The sequence below is a fragment of the Lathamus discolor genome, chromosome 1 (assembly GCF_037157495.1).
Source record: "Lathamus discolor isolate bLatDis1 chromosome 1, bLatDis1.hap1, whole genome shotgun sequence".
Lineage (NCBI taxonomy): Eukaryota > Metazoa > Chordata > Aves > Psittaciformes > Psittacidae > Lathamus > Lathamus discolor.
The window spans coordinates 75,407,707-75,428,294 of NC_088884.1; the positions used below are offsets into that span (position 1 = coordinate 75,407,707).

Sequence of the window (20,588 nt, forward strand, 5' to 3'; positions counted from 1 at the left end):
TTCGCAGTAAGACTGGATTTCTTGTTGGACAACGTCCAGTAGCTTCTAAATTCAACTGCAGGAGGGGAGGGGAGAAATGAGCAACGAGCCCTGCAACCACAGTGCTGCTATCCCAGCTTAACTCAGCAAAGGAACAGGAAGCAGTCATAACAAGAAAAATTATTCTCAATTGCTTTGAAAAGAACCCATACGAAACCAAAACAAAAATCCAAACCAAACCAAACCAAAAAAACAAACAAACAAACAAACAACCTCAACTTATTTAGCTCCAAATCTTGATGGTGAATTTTACAAGTTTCAGTAGATTACATTGGGTTTGTACTTTGGCTTTACTCTAAGTACATAAATGCCTGATACAAAAGATTAAAGAAGCTCCATGTTCTGCTATTCCTCTCTCCAGCCACCAGTAGAGGAGTCTCAGCATACTGGTTCCCATCTTTTAAGGAAAGACTAACAATTAACTGATTGGGAATAGCCAGTTGCTGTTTTATCTGGGCATAACATTGACACGCTAATAATGGAAACCAAAGTAATCCAACAATGGAAACCTTTCTTATGTCAATAGTTCAAATAAGCATTTATGTATTGATTCAACAAGTCATTTGACTGCTTATTTGAAGTTAAAGCTCTGACATGAAGTTTTTCATGTCTTCTTACAGCACCAAAAGATGCACGCATTCAGGAATCTGCCCAAGTCTCATCTAACTGAAGTCTTGTCTAACTAAAAGAGAAAATGAAAGTCACTGGAGTTGGGCCAAAATCTGAATTTTCAACTTCACTGGTGAGGACCAGAGCTAGGGAGATGGAGGAAAGATCAGGATCTACTTTATTATATTCTTGTTAATATTTAACTGATTTTTTTAAATGTGTTTATACATTTTGAAAGGTCATTTCAGAAAAATAAAATTGAAAATTGAAAATTGAAATTTCAAAACAAAATAAGCTTATTCTGCTTATGTAATAAAACAGAGCAAAACATGCTCACATTACTTTGTTAATACTTAAATTTAAAAGGGTTTGCTTTCTGGTGAACTAAGTTTAATCCCCCTGCCTCTTACTTTCCAATTCATCTACATTAAATCTAATGTATTCTCCCCACACATTTCCCTTCTTAATACTTGTCCACAGCATGGCGACTACAGCATTTTGGTTTGAAACCTGCATTTGGCTTCCATGTGTTGGACTCTAAGGTCTGCAACATACTCCCTCCCCTCTACTTGCCAAGTTAGAAAACCAAAAGATAGTGTGAGTATACACACACATACACTATTTTACTGAGGACTGGGCTAGGCTGCAAAACAGGATCTTGGTTTTGAAGACACTCTGAGGGCAAAGCAAACTCATTTCAAAGAAATAGATTGTTCTGCTAAAAAAGAGAAGGGCAGAAACAGATGCGATGCACTCATCCCAGTCCCGATCAGCAAACTTAGGAAGACTTGCAATAAGGTTTTGGCTCAGGCTCATCCTCATTTGCAGCAATTAAAAGAACAGTACTACGGCCTGCTTTTGGTAGGATCAAAGGTATCAGAAACGAAGTAAGTAGATTTTACATTCTCGTGTGAGTTCTGATGGTTTTCTCAGTAAGTCTTGATTTCTTGTTGGACTACTTCCAGCAGTAACTGTAGTTTATGTGTAAGATAATCTGGAAGAGGGGGGAAGGAAAAATGTTTAGTCCAGAGGAAGTCTTGAGATATGGCTGAAAATCAGAGCATCAGCTGTTGGCCAGAGCTCCTTATGTTAGCAGATCACTGTATCAGTTTCCTTGCTTGCTGTATGTTTTCTTCAGTTCAGTGGTTACAGATACACCTCAGCCCAACACCAGATCAAAAGAAAAAAGATTCATAAATGAAATTGTAAATTAAACTCAAAACTGGACTTCTGTTTCTGAAAAAGTTATGCCACCAGAGCTACACCCAAAGGAAATCTGTTAGACATTGCAAATAGTGGAGATGTCTCCCATTCATACACCCACATCTGTACCACAAACCATCCTGGCTTCTTCACCAAACAGATAGCCCTCAGGCAGCACTGCCTTCTCCTACTAGTCCTCACCCCAGCCTTCCAGCAAGTATGTTTGGGCATGGGTTTACAGTCTCTGCCTGTCAGTCTCTCCATCCTAACTTCTGATCTTGTTCCTCAGTGTCAGGCAAATTGGACTGAGAGGTGGTGATCCTGAAGATATGATAAGTTTAACAGAACCCAAGGGTTGGGATATGAAAACAACCCTCCTTGTTGCCTGTTGATAAACGTCAGCCCTGTCTTTCTTAAAAGAAAACATCAAGCTCACTTGTCAGTATATTCACCAGCCAGGCAGGCACAGTCCATGCCTGGCTGCCAACCACCACAGATAGTCAGCACAGGTAGGCAGCACAGCCTACCCCCTTCGCATTTGGCTGCAGAGGCTGTGTCTTGTGAAAGGCATAAAAGGGGTAGTAGGGGTCATGATTTATGTTTTTTGAAGTTTCTTGGTCATGGAGCAACTTGCATTAGAGATGAGCCTGAGACCAAACCAACATCCCCACCCCAGGTGTGTTTTTAGGTCCACAATACTCAACCTCAAATGCATACTTACATAATGGGCTACGGAAACAATCTGACATTTGCTTGTGGATTATGAGGTAGTAGACTGGAAAACCGCTTAAAACTATGGTGCATCCAATGCTAATGTTCACAGGGTCTGAGTAGAAAGACATTGCCACTGTGAAGAGGCAGATGATGGTAAAAGAGATGGGAATGAACAGGGGAACCTGGGGAAAAGAGCACAGAAGACTCTCAGGCAAAATTGATGGCTGTAGCAAATCAGCCTCCATATGTACCAGTACACACCATATTCACTTCTCCATCTTAAAGAAGATGAGAGAAATCACATAGCTGCCCAGCTCACTGCTTCTGTACAACCGGTTGCAAATTAGTAGAATGCATTGAACAAAAATTGACATGCACCACCTTTGGAGCCCAGTGTGCCCTGTGAGATGCATGAGTCACGTGAATCAAAGTATGAACCTCACCTGCAACTGGAAGCCAAGCAGGTGGAGAAGGCAGCTATACCCCACTGCTCTCTGAATGTGCTGCTCCTGTACATGCACATGCACACATACCGACTTGTCATGTGTGGCAACTGCTGGTGGAAAATCTGAAGTCAAGAGCAGCAGCAGCACTTTGAACCAAACCATTTTTCAGTTATGACACTCGAGATTCATTTTAACCTGCCTCCATCTTGCCAGGGACATATAGTGACCAAAACCAGCCTCCCTATCTTCATAGCACCTGCATTAAGAACATGAGTTTCAACAATATCCTGATGAAAAGACCAAAGAAGCTGTCAGCACTTCAGCCCTGCCTGTTGGTTGAGCCAATTTGTCTGACTTATTTGGAGAGTAAAGTGGAAGACTGCAATAAATAATAAAACTGTGAAACATTCCCTCAGTCTTTAAATCCAACCTCAGCCAAGTTACTCTTTGCCAAGGCTGATGGAATGAAGGAGCTGCTGGTCTCATCTAGGGTGGCAATCTCTTTTCTGGTAATAGAAATCCTATTTTGGACCATGCCAAGCTGGAAGAGATCAGTTGCTCTAGAGGTGGCAGCCATCCAGCTACCAAACTTACTTGCTCTTGCTGTCTTTCCAGATGGAGCACCCCCTGCCAGCCTCTCCTATGCACACACACTCATGCTGCACATCTGCTTGAGAGGTGTGCAAGAGCACTACTTCCTCCTCTTTCCAGTGTTTTCTCACCATTTCTAAACTCAAAATGCTATAGGGGAGAAAAGTACTAGCAGAACCACAAGTATTTCTTGCTTTGCTCTCCATAAGCCTGTGGCAGAAGACGACCTATATCTGCCACTAGAGCGCAGCATATGCCCACACCACCTGCGTTCAGCTCTTCCAGACAACTGCCTAGATGGTTTCAAGGGGTTATAGAAATTAGGGAGAGGGGAGAAAAATCCAAACAAATGGACCAAATTTCCAGCATTTCCCTCCCTCACTTAATCTGCCTTTGTGAACCGTTAAAATCCTAATTCTCATCTAAACCATGACATCTGTCTAAAATAAATGGGGCAAAATGTCAGCAACTGAAAACATCACCAGTGCTATCCACTAATAAACTTCCCCTGAGAGCTTGGTTTAAAAGAAAAAGAAAAGTTATTTAAATTCCGTTTCTGAGTGAGTACACAAATGCAGCCAGCCATTAAACTGGAAAGCTACAGGGTCTCTCCAAAACACGCTGTCTCCAGCAAAGACCAAGATGAAAACTCACCCTAAACTTTGCAGGTTTGAACAGCTCAGGGAGGAGCCCTGGGAGATGCAGAAAGCATTTCTGTCCCCTGAGCTTCCCACTGACCAGCAGCACAGCATCTGTGAGCAAAGAAGTCTCCTTTCCCATGCAAGAGCTGGCTGGAGGCACCAGATGGGAACAAACTGCATGCCAAACTGCAGCAGCCAAACACCCTCTGCACATTATGTGGCAATGTGGAAAGGTGCCCTAAGCACAAGAAAGCTGCTCCAGCACCAACTCCAGCTTCTCCCACCAGTGCAAAGAGGATTCCAGCACCCAGCAGCACGAGAAGGCCCACCAGAGGGGCCCCGTTGAGGCTAGGGAAAGGTACAAGCGGAAGAGGCGCCTTACACTTCGTGGCACGCATTTATGTGCTGTGCACACCCTCAGGACTTGCGGGCAGCAACAGTTGCACACAAGCTGCTCTACACTATATAATATTTTTGTGCCAGCAGATGATTCCCCTCAAGTCAGGTTTGCTCCTAGGATCCCTCTGGCCATACTCTTTCCTTGTGGCCTGACTCCCTCTCACTTCTCAGCTAGAGCTGAGACTTACCTATCACTGAAATAACACCCTAACCCTAAGGGTCCCTCCTGGCTGCCCATGACAGATGAGTGTCCAACTGCCTTCTGTGCATCTCCCAGTTCCCAGCCTGAAACTTTGCCCGCTGGAGCAGGCTGCCATTTTACAGATGTGACTGCTGACACTATGTAGAACCAGCTTTATAGAATTGACCACATCTGGCTGTTCACACACACCAACCAATTTCAAGGGCTCCCCGCATGCCTTACGGAGCAGTAGGGATTAAGACTCCTTAGAGCCTAAGGGCAACCACAACCATGCAATGCTCTAATTATTAGCAAATACAAGAGAGAAACATCAAGTCTGTGCATTCCTGGCTGTTAGACACGTGCTGTGTGTTACCTTGAATGGGCTTTGCAGCTCTGGGTGACGGTAGCGATGGACAATGAGTCCAAGGGTGGCTAATCCTATGAAGAGCCATCGGGAAAAGCTGAAGAAGTTCAACAGATGGTAGATATCTCCAATGCACACCATGGTAGTAACCAAAGGGAACTGAGCATTGTGAAGATAAAATACAGTCATTAAAACCTTACTGTGGCCCTTGGACTAGAAAAGGGTAATATGGATCACCTCCTCCAGTCCCCCTGCAATCACAGGCAGCTACTTCACAGCCCCAACATTTCAGAGGTCAGAGAGCTTTATAAAACAGTGTCACAGACTGAAGGCAAAAGGCTTAAACACACTATAACGATGTGCTACAGAAAGGAGCAATCCTTTCAAGATCAACAGCATCTTTGATGCTTTATGTCCCAAGCATGCATGATCCAAAAGACTCCACTGCTGGCACAAAGGCTACCTGCAAAGATCTCTGCTAAGTTTTTAGCAGGTCAGCCAACCTGCAAGAGGTACTGCAGCACAGTTAGGATGGAGCTGGACCACTCCTGGAGGGAAAAAAGGAAACCATAAAGCCAAGCTGAAAGCATCTCTGCAAATGCTCCTTTTCCCTGCATTTCCACTACACCTGGGAATTTCAGTTTTCCAAATAGCCAAAGCCTAAGAGATGTTTTCATAGGACAGCATCAATCAGCAACTGTGGCAGATGGTAGGGGGAGCACTTTTAAAAAAGCTGCCCAAGGCTATAACGCAGGGACTTCGAGACAGTGCGTTTGGATACTGCTGCTGGCACAAGATGTAGCCATTTTCAGTATTCCTCCATTGTTTTTCAGAGGCTGACTTAGTGTCAACACGCTTTAAAACTCCCCAGATCCACAAACTTTGCAAGAAAGACAAGACTGCAACAACAGAATATGCAAAACAGTCAGATCTCCTTACCATTAACATGACAGCAGGAAGGGGTGTATGCCTTCGGATGTGGATCATGGAGAAGAGAGGAGGCCACTGTCCTTCCCTGGAAGCCACAAACAGGGTCCTAGGAAAAGACAGGGAGCCCTGTGCATTAGCACCGCACTTCCAGACCAGAAGTAAGATCACAGTCACTGGGTTGACCTGAGGCCACAAGGGGACACCCCCGGCACAGGTCTGGCTTTAGCCACACTTTTGGAGCACTTGGTAGAAAAGCCCAGTGTTGAATTCCCGTAGCTCTCCCAGGACAGCTCAACTCAGCACAGAACCCACCAGCAGGACCACTGGCAGCATCCCCTCAGGTGGCCTGTTAGCAGAGACCCGTGGGCAGGTCCAAAGTGACCATGAGTGAGTCCAGACAGGAAATAGAAGAAAAAAAGTTTCTTGCCATCAGAAGAGGGGCTAGTTTTTACAGTAAGGAATAAAGGGGTCACAAACTGCAATTCTTCATGAGAGAAGACCATGAATTTGTGAAAAGGGATTGTCAGTCTTGATGTCTATATTTTTCTATATATATAAAAAAATATATTTTATATATTCAAATATATATATATAAAAGAAAATGAAGTGCAGTTTCCACAAATAATAGAGAGATTTCAATCCTCTGGCCAGCTGTTGGAGGATATAGCTTGGCATACTGCCGAGAGGCCAGCTACAAAATGACAGAAGAGATCTCCTTGCCTGCATCTCTCCTTTGACTCATGAAAGGGCAATTAGGGAGAAGACATTGCATCTAATTTTATAAATTTAATATCCCCAAACAAACCATGCCAGAGCATCAGCTGGGCTGGAGCAGGGCCCAAAGCAGCTGGGGCATGAGTGTAAAATTGGTTTTATGGCTGTCCCTGTGGTTTTGCAGGGGTGTGACTGGCCAACAGCCAGGGAGGCCCCATCGCTGTTTATATGGCCTTTCTGCAGTGATTATGTTAATAGTGCCAAGATGGGGGAGAGAAAGGCAATAGGGACATGCAGAATCTCTGTGCTGCCTAGAGACTTCTCATCCTCAAAGGAACCTAGAATCTAGAGGAGCTAACGGGGAGGATTCTCCCCACTTGTATATAATACAGGATTTCAGAGTAGTGGGTCAAACAATTCATTACCTTTTGTGCTATGATACATCCCTTTCATATCAAAGGATTTTTCCTTTTGCAATCAAAGCTGTGAAACAGAACTAGTTCCAGAGAGTACACTCAGCTCCTTGGGACCAGCATGATGTGCTTCTCCCTGGGCTCTGCCCTTCTCTTCAATTTCAAGGCTCCCATAAGCGTATGCAGTGTGGCAGCCAGTAAAGCTGGCAAGATAATTTTTTCTTGGAACAAAGCTCTTCTTATTGCTACAAGACTTGCTGAGCCTCAACTACTGCTTTAGGAATAGCTTGTCCCTGATAACATTTTGCTGACCTCAAAGCAAAGTCCTCAAGGGAGAGTTTGCCTCTGGCCAGAGATTCTCACAACAGAAGGACCCTGTGCCCTACAGTGGAGCAGCTGAGTGAATCTAGCAAAAGACGACTCAGTCTCTCTGAGCAGCTGCCAACATCAACAAAGCCTCCAGTTCACCAGAAACATTGACATTTCACTTTAAACTAGGGTTTTAAACTGAAACAGGGGGGAAGAAATTAGAATATTTGTTTTTGACCAGCCTTAGACACCAAAACGTGGACCTGGCCAGAAGTAAATAGGGTAACTCTTAGTCAAAAGGGGTCATCATGTAATTGACATCCCAGGAGTCAATGGCCTTATTTTCCCTCATGGGCAGCTAAAATATTACTGCATGGATGGGCAGTTGCACAAGTTGCTGGTGTTTCCCTCTGATAAAGTAAGCCAAAAAAGTAATAAATTCTTAGGGACACAACCTTGAAAATGTGAAGATTCCTCCATTCATGGTTCCAAAGCAGGACAGTGAGACAAGGATAGGGATCACGGAGGTCAAGCTTTTGAAGGCTTGTTGCGCAAAGCTCTAGAGGAAGAGCAAATGTGACTTTAGGAACATGTGGTGATCTCTAGGCAATATCAGATTCAAAAGAGAAAAAATTCCTCCACTGAAGGACTAAAACATAACACATAAATCTTGCCTTTTCTACTGTCACTGCGGGTTACTTTCCATTATCTTTCAGGCAAGACTAGAAGAAGTTATTGTTACCCAATAATCCAGAGAAATGAGAAAGCAATAAAGCATTTTATAGGAAAACCGTCTCCAAAACACTTGCCATGACCACCCCTTCAGCATAAGCTGACCACACTGAAGAAATGTAACGGCAGGGGTGACGACTCACCACAGCCACAGCAGGAGAAGCCAGAACGTCTTGTGTTTCCAAGACTGTGTAGTAAGAGACATTGGTGAGCATGTACCCCACAATTACTGTGATCACGGACACGATGACAGCCAGGGGGATGTTTCTACAAGAAAGGGGAAGAGATGCACACAAAAAACAAGCTCTTATCCCTTGTTATGCACAGTATTACTGCAGATTGCAGCTGGCATTGTTTAGATGAACCCACAAACTTATTTCCTCTCGTACTGCATTTGTGAAACCCATGGTACCCCAGAGACTGGTAACCCAAGATGACTTCTTCCCAGCCTTACCGTTCAGGTCTGACCAACTCTTCACGCACAAAGCTGGTCTGGAACCTGCATGGTGGGAACAGACAGGGAGAGTTTGAGCCATGTCTGGGACACCAGTCTGCTGCCCATGAAGCACCCACCCTTCAAACCTACCAGCCTGAATATGCGAACATGCCTGCATAAAATGCCAGGGGAAGTTTATCCAAAACCAGGGACTGTCTGTCAAAAGCATCCTTGAAGTTCTCAGTGTGGCCTACAGAAGAAATACAATGGACACAGAGCAAGGAAATGTCAGAGATAAGCTTGCTTCCCACAGGATAACACCTCTTGTACCTCTTGCTCAGACCAAGGAAGAGTGTTTGTGAGTTCCTTGGAGCCAGGTATTCACATTCGTTTCATTGCTTTAATTTGCAGTGCTGTGCCAATGCATTTACTTCACAGTGACAGAACAAACCATTCCCCATCCAGCTACACGAGACATTTCAAGAAGGGCAACGTCTGGTTCTGTTTCAGGCAGAGCCTGCTGTGGCAACAGGAAATTGTGGAGATGAGGGGACCTAAGTTGTCCTTGTCCTTTCTTTAGGTCCAAAGTTAATTAGCCGGGTTGACCCCCCTTTTTGTCCGCCACGGCTCCCTAAGAAGCTGGATGCACGCTCCTCTTTGATGTGGTGCAGCCAGCGAGGTGGCTAATTTGGCTCTCACTGTGCTCCCTCCTGATCCTTCTGCCAAAGCCTGACCCCAGCCCCACGCTGGCCAGAGCATGGAAACCAGGGTGGAGGAGGGAGTGGGAGCCAGCAGCCTGGCCTCCTGCTCTGGCAAGATCCCTGCCCACCTCCTGAGGCTCACCAACAGTAGAAGGACTGAGGACACACAAAGCAGAGCAAATATAATTTGAAAGTAGAGGAGGCTCCGATAAAGGTCCTGTTTTACCAACTCCCCCAGTTTTCCTAAAAATTCTTTGCTTGAAATAGCAACAGTTGGGATTTTGGATGTGAACCACAGAATAGGTTAGTGTTGGAAAGGACCTTAAGATTATCCAGTTCCAACCCCCGTGCCACGGGCAGGGATGCTTCACACTAGACCATGTCACCCAAGGCTCTCTCCAACCTGCCCTTATTTTATCAAACTCCAAAACTGAACAAATCCCTAGGGAAGGAAGAAAGACCTAATGGCCTCTCATCCAGAGAAAGACCAATAAAAACTCAGTCAAAAGGATTTGCATTTTCAAATGCAGGTGGTCCAAGATTTGGTTCCACATCTATATTCAGTTCTTCCTACCAAAGTATCTTTAAAAGTAAAAGATGCAGAGCTTGCATAGTTGTGCTTCTCCAGGAAAGGGATGAAATGGCAACCAAACACATAAAGGAATTCAGGCCACTTCTGTGAAGGTGCCTCTGCAAGGAGCTCTGTGATGGGATTTAGGCATTTGGGTTTGAAACGGTGGGCCAGCAAGTCTCTAAAATAAACCCAAGCCAAAAGGAAGGTAAAGGCAGAGGAAAGGACACGAATGTAACCAGAAAAAGAAGAACAAGAAGGCAGGTGAATGGGGGAAACTCATTTAAAAGCACAAAATCGATTTTTAAAGAAAAAAAAAATAAAAAAGAAAATAGATTTGAAGAAAACAAAACAAAAACTTGTGAGTGGGCCTATCGAGGTAGGGTTTTTATGTTCTAAAATGATTGCTGATAAGTGATGGTGCATAAGAAGGATTTATTGTCTGCATTACATTAATGAGTGATTTAGAGTCCCTCATGAATCACATTAAATACAACCTGCCATACTGAGGTCTCTTCGTGAATTCTCCCTCCAGATGTCACAGGCATTTATCCTCCTAACTGGAGGACGGGTGCCAGGGCTCCAGATTGTCATTTAAAGGCATTCCTATCAATAATGGCTCAGGATTTCTAGCTGCAGGGCAGTCCTCCAGTTCAGAAGCGCTGCCAGCCCAAGGGGATCTTTGCATGTTCAAAGGAGCCAGCACCAGACATCAGAAAGAAACAAGAACGTGGAGCCTACTGCCTGTGTTGTTTTCTCTGCAGAGGAAGGTAATAGCATGAAGCAGGAGCAAGCTTTATCCCTTGAGCGGGAATGCCTTGGGCTTTTTATAAACTGAGGCTTGGATTAAAGCACTTAAAAATACTCTTGAATCATTCCCAGAAGATACCACTGACAGGTTTGTTTCTTTTCCCCACTCTGGATGTGAGTATGCAATCTAGTCTGCAAGTGTAACTTGGCAAAAACCCATTGTGAGTTTACTAAGTTACCACTCTTCTCAATTAGAAAGTAAAGACCAGTAGCTTAAGCCACAGAAGGGTTAGAGATGCTGTCACCAGGGCTCAGCTATGAGGGGTGGTAACTCATTACACAGCTGTGACTGGCTCAGGTCACCAACGGGTGCTGTCACACACCCCTGATGTACATCAAATTTGCACTGTTTTGGAAGGATTTCAAGCCACACTGTAAACAGGCCAATCTGATGCCAAAGAAAGACTGCCTGCAGAGGAAGGTGCCTGTATGACCCTGGGCAGGCTCACACTGCCTCAGGCACTGAGGCTCACTCAGATTTGGAGAAAGCACAGCTGAGCCAAGTTCATAAGTGCAACGATACAGCTTAGTGCCAACTACCCTGGTCTCAGCTCCCAGCTGATTCACACCCAGCACACAGGCAGAGAAATCTCCTGCCGGCTAAACAAGTAATACCTTGTCACTAGGGACTGATGAAAGCTGTGTCAGGTGGGCATGTCGAGCACCCTCCCTCAGCCACACAGCAGCACACCTACCCTGGGCTAGCAGCATCATCCCTGGCACGATGATGAGTGCAAGAGCCAGGAGCTTGACAACGGAGAGAACCGTCTGCAGCTGGCCACTCCAGGTGACACTCCAGGAATTGAGGGCGAGGATCATGTCTGGAGAGGAGATCACACTGCTATAGCTGTAGCCCATGCTCGACACGTGAGGAAAAAATACAGCATCCCTCCTCTAGGGATGACAGGGAGAAGGCTGTATCTTTGCAGAGAGGATGCTTCGGGTGAGAGATGTGAGAAAACATGACATGTGGTGCAGCATACATCATTTGGAGGGGGACCTGGGTTCTGCTCCTAAGCAGGACCAGGAGCTTGGCTCCTGTTGGGTGATCCATGCCTACCTAGGGAGAAAGTGAGAGTTTGCAGGGACATCTGTCCCAGCAGCCCCCTTTCACCAGGGTCTTGTGCCAGCACACACCAGCCAGAGCAGGCAGGACAGCTTCACAGGCTTGGTGCACGAGGTGAGGATTTCAAAACCTTGGCCTTACACCCTCAACCCAGGTGACATTTGCACAATTATTCATGAAGAGCTGCTACTCTGGTATTTAGCACAATCCTCCAACCTCAGGCAATAGATAATCAACAGGGAGCCCTATTCCACTTTTTGCAGAATATGGTGGCCCCAGACCAGCACCTTGGATAAGGAAGTTTTGGGTGGCCAAGTAGATAGAGATGGGGCCCCGTCCCACAGTCATCCCAGAATGTATCACCCCGTAAGTGCCCCTGGTCTGGGGCAGAAAGGCTCCAATATCGGCAGTCCCATAACCGTTAGTACTTACAGTACCCCAGGAGAGACACAAGCTTTACTGCAGGGACAGGGGGTGCACAGGGGGCAAAAAATGGCTCCAGCATGTAGCTTCCAAATGCCAAAGAGATCACAGCACTGTTGGCAGGCCTGTGGAGGGAACCAAGCACAAGCTGTGGTCTGCAGACAGACGAGAAATGCCACGATATAAACCAGCACAAAACTCAGGAGGGGAGGTTTCCCCAGCCAGCATAAACCTGCTCACCCATGCAGATGGTGAATTCCCATCGAGTCTTTTTCATAGGTTTTTCTCAGTAAATGGGTTAAAAATCACATGTTGCAAAAAAATTAATTCCCAACTTGAAAACAAAAGTTGAGATTAATCATACTGAGCAATGCAGTGGGGGTAATACATCCTTCTTCATCTCAGCTTATGTGAAGGACACAGGTTACTGAGAGGTGAGGACTTTCTTTTTGAAGTTTTTCTTAAAGTTAAAAAAGAAGCAATTTACAAGTTTCTAAAATATTATTTAAGTCAGGGCTGAGCCAGAAAGTTGTCTCCACAGGACAATCCGAGAAAGTTGCACAGGAAAACATCTGAAATAAATCTGGCATTCATTGTTAGTCTAAAAAATACCATGGCTCTTGAAGGATACCAGCTGCCACAGGAGAAGAGAGATATTCTTCAACTACAGATCACATTGAACATGCGTAACTATTAACTCATGATGCCTTCGTTTTATCACTGAAAACCTTTAAAAGTTGTTCAGATTGTTTCTACTCTTTCCTTTAAAAACTGCCTAGACTGTTACCTGGCACAGTAACTTTGGGGTATTTTTAAGTCATCACAGCATCCAGCAAAAGGCAAACAAAGAAACAAACCCTCTTACCTAATAGCAAAAAACTCTGCCCACAGAAATAAGAAACTTGGCAGACGCCCTAGTGTCTCCAAAATGTAGATATAATGTCCTCCAGACTTGGTGATTCTTGTTCCAAGTTCCGCATAACACAAGGCACCTGTAAAAGTTCAGGTAGGAGTGCACTGAGTAAATCATCCCATGGATTTTCTCCTTTCTGTATGACTTTTCAGGGATTGAATGAATCTGTTTAAAATAAGTAGGGAATTAGAGGAAGAAAATTTGGAATAGCAGAAATACTCTATTTTTGTGTGCTACAGTGTTTTGAAATAATCAACTTTTCTGTCCAAAGGAAAGAAATTCTCCATTTTCTAGTTAATGATGCAACTTTTCCACGAAAGTTATGTGGAAACAAGTATGAGGGAGACAGTGCACTAAGCTATAAAAGGTTTTCTTTGAAAAATGTCCTGGAAGTTTGGATTCTCACTTCTCATAGACTGGTGAAATGGTGCTTCCCAGGCTGTTACAGCAGCCCAACCGACAGGCCATGGCTGAACTGGTCATTTCAATCATGTTTTTGACCACAGACCATATTCCTATGTCCTTATCTCGTATCTTCACATAAATCCCTTCCTTCAAAGATATGAGAGAGGGGACCTGGAAGGCCATCTCACTTCCAGGTGAAGAGGGAAGACCTGGCACTAGAGGAAAACATAACCCCAATGGTGGAGAGCAAGAGAAGTGTCCACATGAGAGGCTCAGTTGGTCTTTTCTTGCATGTCCATCTATGAGCGTACTGACAGACCCGGGGACTGCCTGCTCCTGTCTTAGCAAGTGCACTGTGCCTCCCTGCCCCTGCTCCGGAGCCCACTAAGAAACCATGAGAGAGGTAAGCCATAGAAGACAGCTTAAAGCTTTTAGGAAAATAGATATAAACCTGCATGCCTCTGCCTGTGCCAAAAAAATCCCATCTGTGTTTTCTCCATAGAGCACCTTGCCATGTGAACATATCCAAGTGCAAATTGTAAGCTCTGAATGCACTGGATTCACTTGCAAGGTTAAACATCCTCTGTCCACCACAAATCTCAAAACACCTCACTTCTATGAGCACAGCTCCCCCTCTAAATGGGATTTGACCCTGAAGTGAGTCCGTCTGTAGCTGTGCTAGATACTTCTTTGCCCAGCTCAGCTGCTAGGAGTCGGGGGAGATCACAGAGGAACCCAGTGATGATATGGCTATGCTTCCAAGTCCGATGGTGATTATGCCATATGCAGGTCATGCCAATGGTGAGGACCTCAATTTTTCCCCACCTCTCTGTTGGTAAATCTGTGAAGAATCACTGTTCAAAGTGTCCAATAGAGAAAGGCACGTCATCTTATTTATTCCAGTGAGTCTATTTACATGATTCAAGTGTTCAGTTAAGTGCTTTGATGAACTTACGCTATGGGGCTTGTATAAATGCTGTACTTGAAAGAAAAAAAAAGCCTGAAAGAAAGCAGGTCTTTTTAATTTACTGCAAAAGACGTGTCAGAGAAATAATCAGGAGAAGTAATCAAGCTGATAAAAGGAAAGAACACACCAACACCTTTGGCTACAAAATACAATCACTTGATAAAGAGGCTCCCAAAGCCCTTTCAGCAGAGTCTACCAAAGGATGCAATGAAGAGAGGAAACCTCTCCACTTGCAAAGCAGAGCTCAAGTTATGTGATCAGCACGCACATTATCATTTATTGCTCTGCTCAGTTAAAAGAAACACCATGCTCACATTATAAGATTTTCTTTAAGCAAAAGTGTATAATTTGCCAAAAACCTACATATAGGCTGCAACATGAAATATTGGTACACATATGCTAAGCATAAGAACCACACTAGTTGCCATACTGACAACTGAACCTCTCAGTTTCTAAACTTGTGTGTACATGCCACAGTGCCAAAGTGTTTTCTTCCACACAGAGTATTTCTCCCTTCTTGGTTTTTTGGGGTTCTCCCCCCACTCCTCCCAGGTTATGACAGAAGAACTATAAAGTCACCAACTGAAATAAACATCAGATTTCTCCCCAGACCTGACAGATCTTGCAGTTCTCCTAACAGCACCTTTAGAGAACTTCTGAGGTGGTGATTTTATACAGCTAGTGAAGGAAACTAAAAGCCACTCATTTTATCCCTCACAACTTTAAGAACTATTTCAGAAGAACTAGAATGAAACTGTCATCAGAAGTTAACCCTTTGTGAGAAAAAAAATGGTACTAAATGATGCCAGAAACCAAGCCACGAGTAACACACAGAAAGCAGGGCTGAACTGATCTGCTCTATCTCCTGCTCCAAGGCAGCATCGGACACTTACAAACCATTTCTGACAGACACCCAAACACCCATCCCTAGCTGGCAGATACTCTGCAGCTCCCCAGGCAATCTGCTTCTCTATCCTCACCCGCAGAAAGGGGATCCCTTCTGGCATATTAAGACTGTCACTTCTTGCCCTTTTCACCGTGTCTGTGAAAAGCACTGCACAGCCTTCAGACTTACAAGTGTCTTTTGGGTGCCTGCATCTCCCATCCACATGACAGGAGTCCCCTTATTTTCTTCCAGCTTTCCTGGCAGAGACCATGCTATCTCCATCTGCAGTCTTTGTCACCCCTCTGCCCTGGACGTGAACATTATTTCATATTCACAACCATAAGTGCTGTGATTTTCTCTGTCACCCCAGTGAAATGATTTGAATGAAGACCCCTGGTGACATCCCAGCTTGTTATGGTTTTTTTCTGTTGCAGCAGGAACAGGGAACTTCTGAATTATTTTTCTCCCAAGTTTTTTATACATAAAAATGTGCTACATCCCCTCACTTTCCAGTTGCTTAAGCAAAGGCTGACAAAGCTTACCACTCACCGAACATTGAGAGGACCCCACAGGCAAACCAGACAACCAGGGACAAACCCACACTGCCAGAGTTTTTCAGCACTCCTTTTGGGGAGATGAAGATGCCACTACCAATCATACTGCCGATGAGGAGCGAGAAAGCCCGCAGCAAAGTTATCTTTTTCCTCAGAAAGACAGGCTCTTGTTCCTTCTTGTCTTTCCCCATGGCTTTCTTCTAGCCCCAGGAGATCATGCATTCAGAAGCTACAGACTCCCAAGTGTCCTCAAAGATCACCTGTAAGATGAGGAGAGAGTTAGGGATTCAGGGGTCGTCTTTTCCAGACAAGATTTTTCACAGAAACCTGTCCAGATCTGTTGAAACTGTTCTTCTCAAGTGCTGGATACACCAACCAAGCCATAGGTGTTTACAACACACTCAGTATCACCTCACATCAGTACAGCTCCTAAGAAGGACTGTTTTCTGCCTCTTATGCCAAGGAGCACAGAGCATTGCAAGTTGCATGCCACACTTCAGGATATGATTGCCGAATTCAGCTCTGATGTCCAGACTGGAACTGGCCAGGTTAGGGTGAATTTAATGGAAACTGATTTGGGGGAAGATACCAGCACACTGTCAGAAAGAAGATTTCAAGTTGCAAACCTAATAGTCAAAACCTTGAGGACCTCTGAGTTTAAATTTGCTTGTTTAGGGGTTTGGTTTTTTTTGAGGAGCAAATTGCTCTGTTAGTTGGGGTATACAGATGTTTGGGTTTTTTAACTTCCTATCCATCCTTGCTTGAATGAACAAACCCTGATTTTCTCATTAGGGCTTCATTTTATCAGTGTTTCTCAATATCTTGTCAAAACTTTTCACTATCAGAATACTGAAGAGTCAGGAATAAGTACTGTTTAGAACTGTAAGACAGAGGACAGTCATCAGTATCAGACGTGTCATTTCTTCCATTAATATAAACTTTCTTCGTAATTACAGTAGGAGTGAAGCTTTCCCTAGGAAACAGGGAACTTCAGACATTCCAGGGATCACACAAGTTGATCCAGATCTAGTTCTCTCATGCCACAGTAACCTCCTACTTCACTGTCTTGTTTCTCTAAGTATTTTTCTCAGTCTTAGCCTTGTACCTTCACCAAGAAACTCACCTTCTGCTTAGGCAGGTAGGATGAATTCACATTAGTTACTGTAGTCTAATTTGCAGTAGCAAACCTGTTTGCAGTATTCCTAATACCAAGGTAGACATTTTACACTGCTAATTAACAGCAGAGCTCATGGTAGAGAAGACAGGACAGGTCTGGAGCAGATAATTTGGCTCCCGTCCCCGCCACACAGCCACTCCAATGCTCACACACTCAGCTTTAGTCAGTTTTTTAATTACTCTAACCCATTAAATTTCAGTATCATGAGTATTTGCCCCTGCCCTGTGTCTGTATGCTACTGCAGTTACACTGTACAAGAGATCATATTTTGATGATTTCTTCAGTTATTTAATAATTGCAATGGTGTGCCTAAAAGCAAGCAGCAGTCACCTATAGAAGCAGATCTAAGCAGCCAGAAATTACTTGCTTACTAGTTGGTGCTTTCCATCGAGGGAACAGTTCTTGTTATCACTCATCCACAATACCTCTTTGTATGCCCTGTATAAACTCAATAAAACTAAGGGCTTCTCTCCCCCACCCCCAGCTATTTTCCCACCTGGAAACTGTCAGGAAGAAGCAGGGTTATCACTTTCTCCGCACACATATGACCAGCACATGCAGAAAGCCTTCTCTCCTGCCAGCAGTGTTAGCTGGTTTCTCTGAGACTGCGCCAAGCGTGCACAAGCATCTTCTCAATCAAAGCAGCCAAGTTTAGTTATTAAACCTCTAATGAGTCCCAGAGGACTCCTCAAGGCTCAGATGGGTCACATCAGCATCCTCTGGTCCCACAGAGCAGCTCCTCAGAGTCCCAAAACTTCACAGGGCTGCTGGAGACAGCAGTTCCAGAGGAGCGGGGAAAGACCCCTGGGAGATAACTTCCCGAGCCATCAGCTGCAGTTCCCTAAGACACTAATTAATTAGCTCACATGAAATGCCGATATCATCTGGTATTTGTCAGCCGAAAGGAGAACCGCAGAGCATTCATTTGCAGTGGTGAAACAGAGGGCTTATCGAATTGAACCCAACCGAAAAGAGGTGTTGTGCACAGCTATGTCTAAAATGCTGTTGTGAGATAATTAAAGGGCACTTATCTGTTTGGCTGGGCTTTAAATAAAGCAGGCGCATTTAAAATCCATCAGGCCCCCAATTCTTGCTGGGATCCCAAAGCAGCAAAAGACAGCTCCTCTTTGCAGGCTCTGAAATTAAAGAAAAGGGGGGTGGAGGGGGTGGAGGGGGGAGAGGAAAAAAATGGAGAGATCAAATCAAATTTACAGACCAGGTTAATGATCCAAAGTAAATACCAAACTCCATACTTCTGTCCACATGCCTCTTTTTTTTTTTTTTTTAAATACTCCTGCCATGCAAAAGCATTTGGAGATTAAACAGTGCAGTCCAGTAATCTATCAGGACTTGTTCCAGAAGCTCTTGAAGGAAGGAGGGAAAGAGTAACAGAAAGCTATTGAATAGCACTTCAAAGAAACACCTATCAGAGCCCACCGCCTGGAGAGACCATTCCTGCTTGCTCCACTTTCCAGCTACATTCCAGCACCAGGCACATTAAAATGCAAAGATGCTAATCCTGTGGCCATGCTTAAGAATATTCACAATGTGCTTAGCACAAAGGAAATACACAAAGCTGCTTTTTGTTCACCCTCTTGACTTAAAGGACAGGCTCAAATCCTTCTCCGTTCCAAAATGCAGCACCTTCGCATGAGCTCATCATCCAATCCAGCGGACTGGAGAAAAACCCATTTCACAACTTCTCACACCTGCTGGATCTTTACTCCCTTATTCTTTATCTTTACCAATTTCTTCGTTTTTATTTTTAGCTTTTAGTCTTACCTCACAGGCACTGCAGCATGGTTGGAGATGAAGGAGACAAGCGTAAAGGGAAAATCGTATTTGTTATTCCTGGTGGCGCCTAGAGGCCCCAGCACGGAGCAGGACCCACTGTGATCAGTACACAGGCAGAGTCGATGTTACACTGCTGAAAAGCTAGATGTATAAGCAAGCAAGTTAGAAAAAGCAGAGGAGGAAGAAAGCATCATTCTCAGCTGGGCAGCTGAGACCTAGAGCAACTAGTGACCTTCCTCCTGCTATCACATGGGAAGTGTGTGGCATCCCTGAGAAACAAGTCATACCTTCAGACTCTCAGTTCAATGACTTCTACACCAAAAAAACCCACCCAGCTACTAGGGAATACTCCTAACTGTTTACAGCTGTATTTTCTTTGTATGGGCCTCAATCAATGCCATACAGCCAAGAACAGGTTAACCCCTTCCTTTTCCTACAGCAAAGGATGCAGGCATCAAACTGTTCTCCTCAGTCCCACTATTTATTTATTGTTTTGGTGCCAAAAATGTCACTCTGATTCAATGTCCACCACAAGGCGCAGGATCTAACTAAATAAAATCAGCAGTGAACAGAAGCCTTTTTTTTATTCATGCATGAAAGAAGCATAAATAAGTTTTAATGAGACTGGTGGTGGTCTGTCCTGGGAACTCAATCAGAAAATCTGGTTAGGAGAGCTGAGAGATGTTTGTTTATACACCAAAACGAACACAAGAAACAGGCTGAAAAGACAAGACATGCAGCTCAACTTCTTTTCAGTTCTCTACAGCTGGTTTACGACTCCCATTAAGGAACTGAGAGGGACAGTGGTTAATAAATCAGAGTCAGGCTTGCAGCCCCAGCTGCAGTAATAAATCCAGGGTGATTGCCTTAGGTGTGAATGTAAGAATCATTTCCGTCCAGTCCTCTTTGTACAGTTTCACAAATTTAGTCTCACGAGTTGTCTGTCTAAAGACTGCCATTTCCTAATGTTTCTTTCTTAATGAAAATACTTTTAAGCCCTGACAGTAAAATGGTTCTTGGCTCAGGTCACACCACTTATCGTTTCATTTAAGCATTTCCAGCTGTCCTTTGGACAAGAGTCACTTTTTCTGGAAAACAGACTGATGATGTGAAGAGCCTGGACCTCTTGATGATGTGATGGTGACCTTTTAATTGAAAAACTAAAGAGTGTTGAATCCACTCTTTGGTTCTTTGGCTAGGAATTAGACTAAACTGAGCCTTGGTTTACAAGCAGCAAAATTGCTGTTGCTTTCACAGCTCCTACACCGAGTTTACAAATTCTTTTCTATCACCACTCTGCCAAAGCAGGCACTACAAGTGGAGAGGTTTAACAATCGTAGCACTGATTCACTTTCACAAGATGTACAGATTATATGATGTCAACTCACTCTCCAACTGCCACAAGAAACTCACACTTATTTGCATCCAAAACTCATTTTCTACAAATGCTGTGCAGGAATATTGGCTTTTTCATGAGCATCTTACTTTCATGTTGCAAAACCCAAATATGGGAGACACACACACCTGATTAAGGCAGATTCAACTCTTCTATAGCACCAGCTATTAAAGACTATCAGAAAAGTGCACCAGCACCCTA

General features: G+C 44.3%; 1 protein-coding gene across 3 annotated transcripts; it reads right to left on the reverse strand.

The window, feature by feature from the left end:
* Window positions 1-157: 157 nt before the first annotated feature.
* Window positions 158-19,130, reverse strand: LOC136015254 (cystine/glutamate transporter-like). 3 transcript variants are annotated; one of them, XM_065680984.1, is made up of 14 exons: window positions 18,980-19,120; window positions 18,064-18,333; window positions 16,016-16,280; window positions 13,161-13,287; window positions 12,305-12,420; window positions 11,502-11,627; window positions 8,875-8,974; window positions 8,743-8,787; window positions 8,432-8,555; window positions 8,012-8,115; window positions 6,130-6,226; window positions 5,200-5,349; window positions 2,573-2,747; window positions 158-1,642 (listed from the first exon to the last, which is right to left on the reverse strand). In XM_065680984.1, the coding sequence occupies exons 3-14, from the start codon at window positions 16,209-16,211 to the stop codon at window positions 1,578-1,580; spliced, it is 1,425 nt and encodes a 474-aa protein (XP_065537056.1). In that variant the 5' UTR covers window positions 16,212-16,280; window positions 18,064-18,333; window positions 18,980-19,120; the 3' UTR covers window positions 158-1,577. The 3 variants fall into 3 exon arrangements, with proteins under 3 accessions (XP_065537056.1, XP_065537051.1, XP_065537061.1); XM_065680979.1 differs by having other exon boundaries at window positions 17,694-18,333; XM_065680989.1 differs by lacking the exons at window positions 158-1,642; window positions 2,573-2,747 and adding an exon at window positions 2,990-3,118 and having other exon boundaries at window positions 16,016-18,333; window positions 18,980-19,130.
* Between the last annotated feature and the right edge of the window lie 1,458 nt (window positions 19,131-20,588).

Bases quoted from the DNA above. Each gene is read 5' to 3' on its own strand.
- LOC136015254 (XM_065680984.1), bottom strand. From the start codon at position 16,211: ATGGGGAAAGACAAGAAGGAACAAGAGCCTGTCTTTCTGAGGAAAAAG. The intron at 12,421-13,160 runs GTAAGAGGGTTT...TTCCCTCCACAG, and splicing joins GCAGAGTTTTTTGCTATTAG to GCCTGCCAACAGTGCTGTGA. The intron at 6,227-8,011 runs GTTGTGTCCCTA...GTCTTTTCCTAG, and splicing joins GGAATCTTCACATTTTCAAG to GACCCTGTTTGTGGCTTCCA.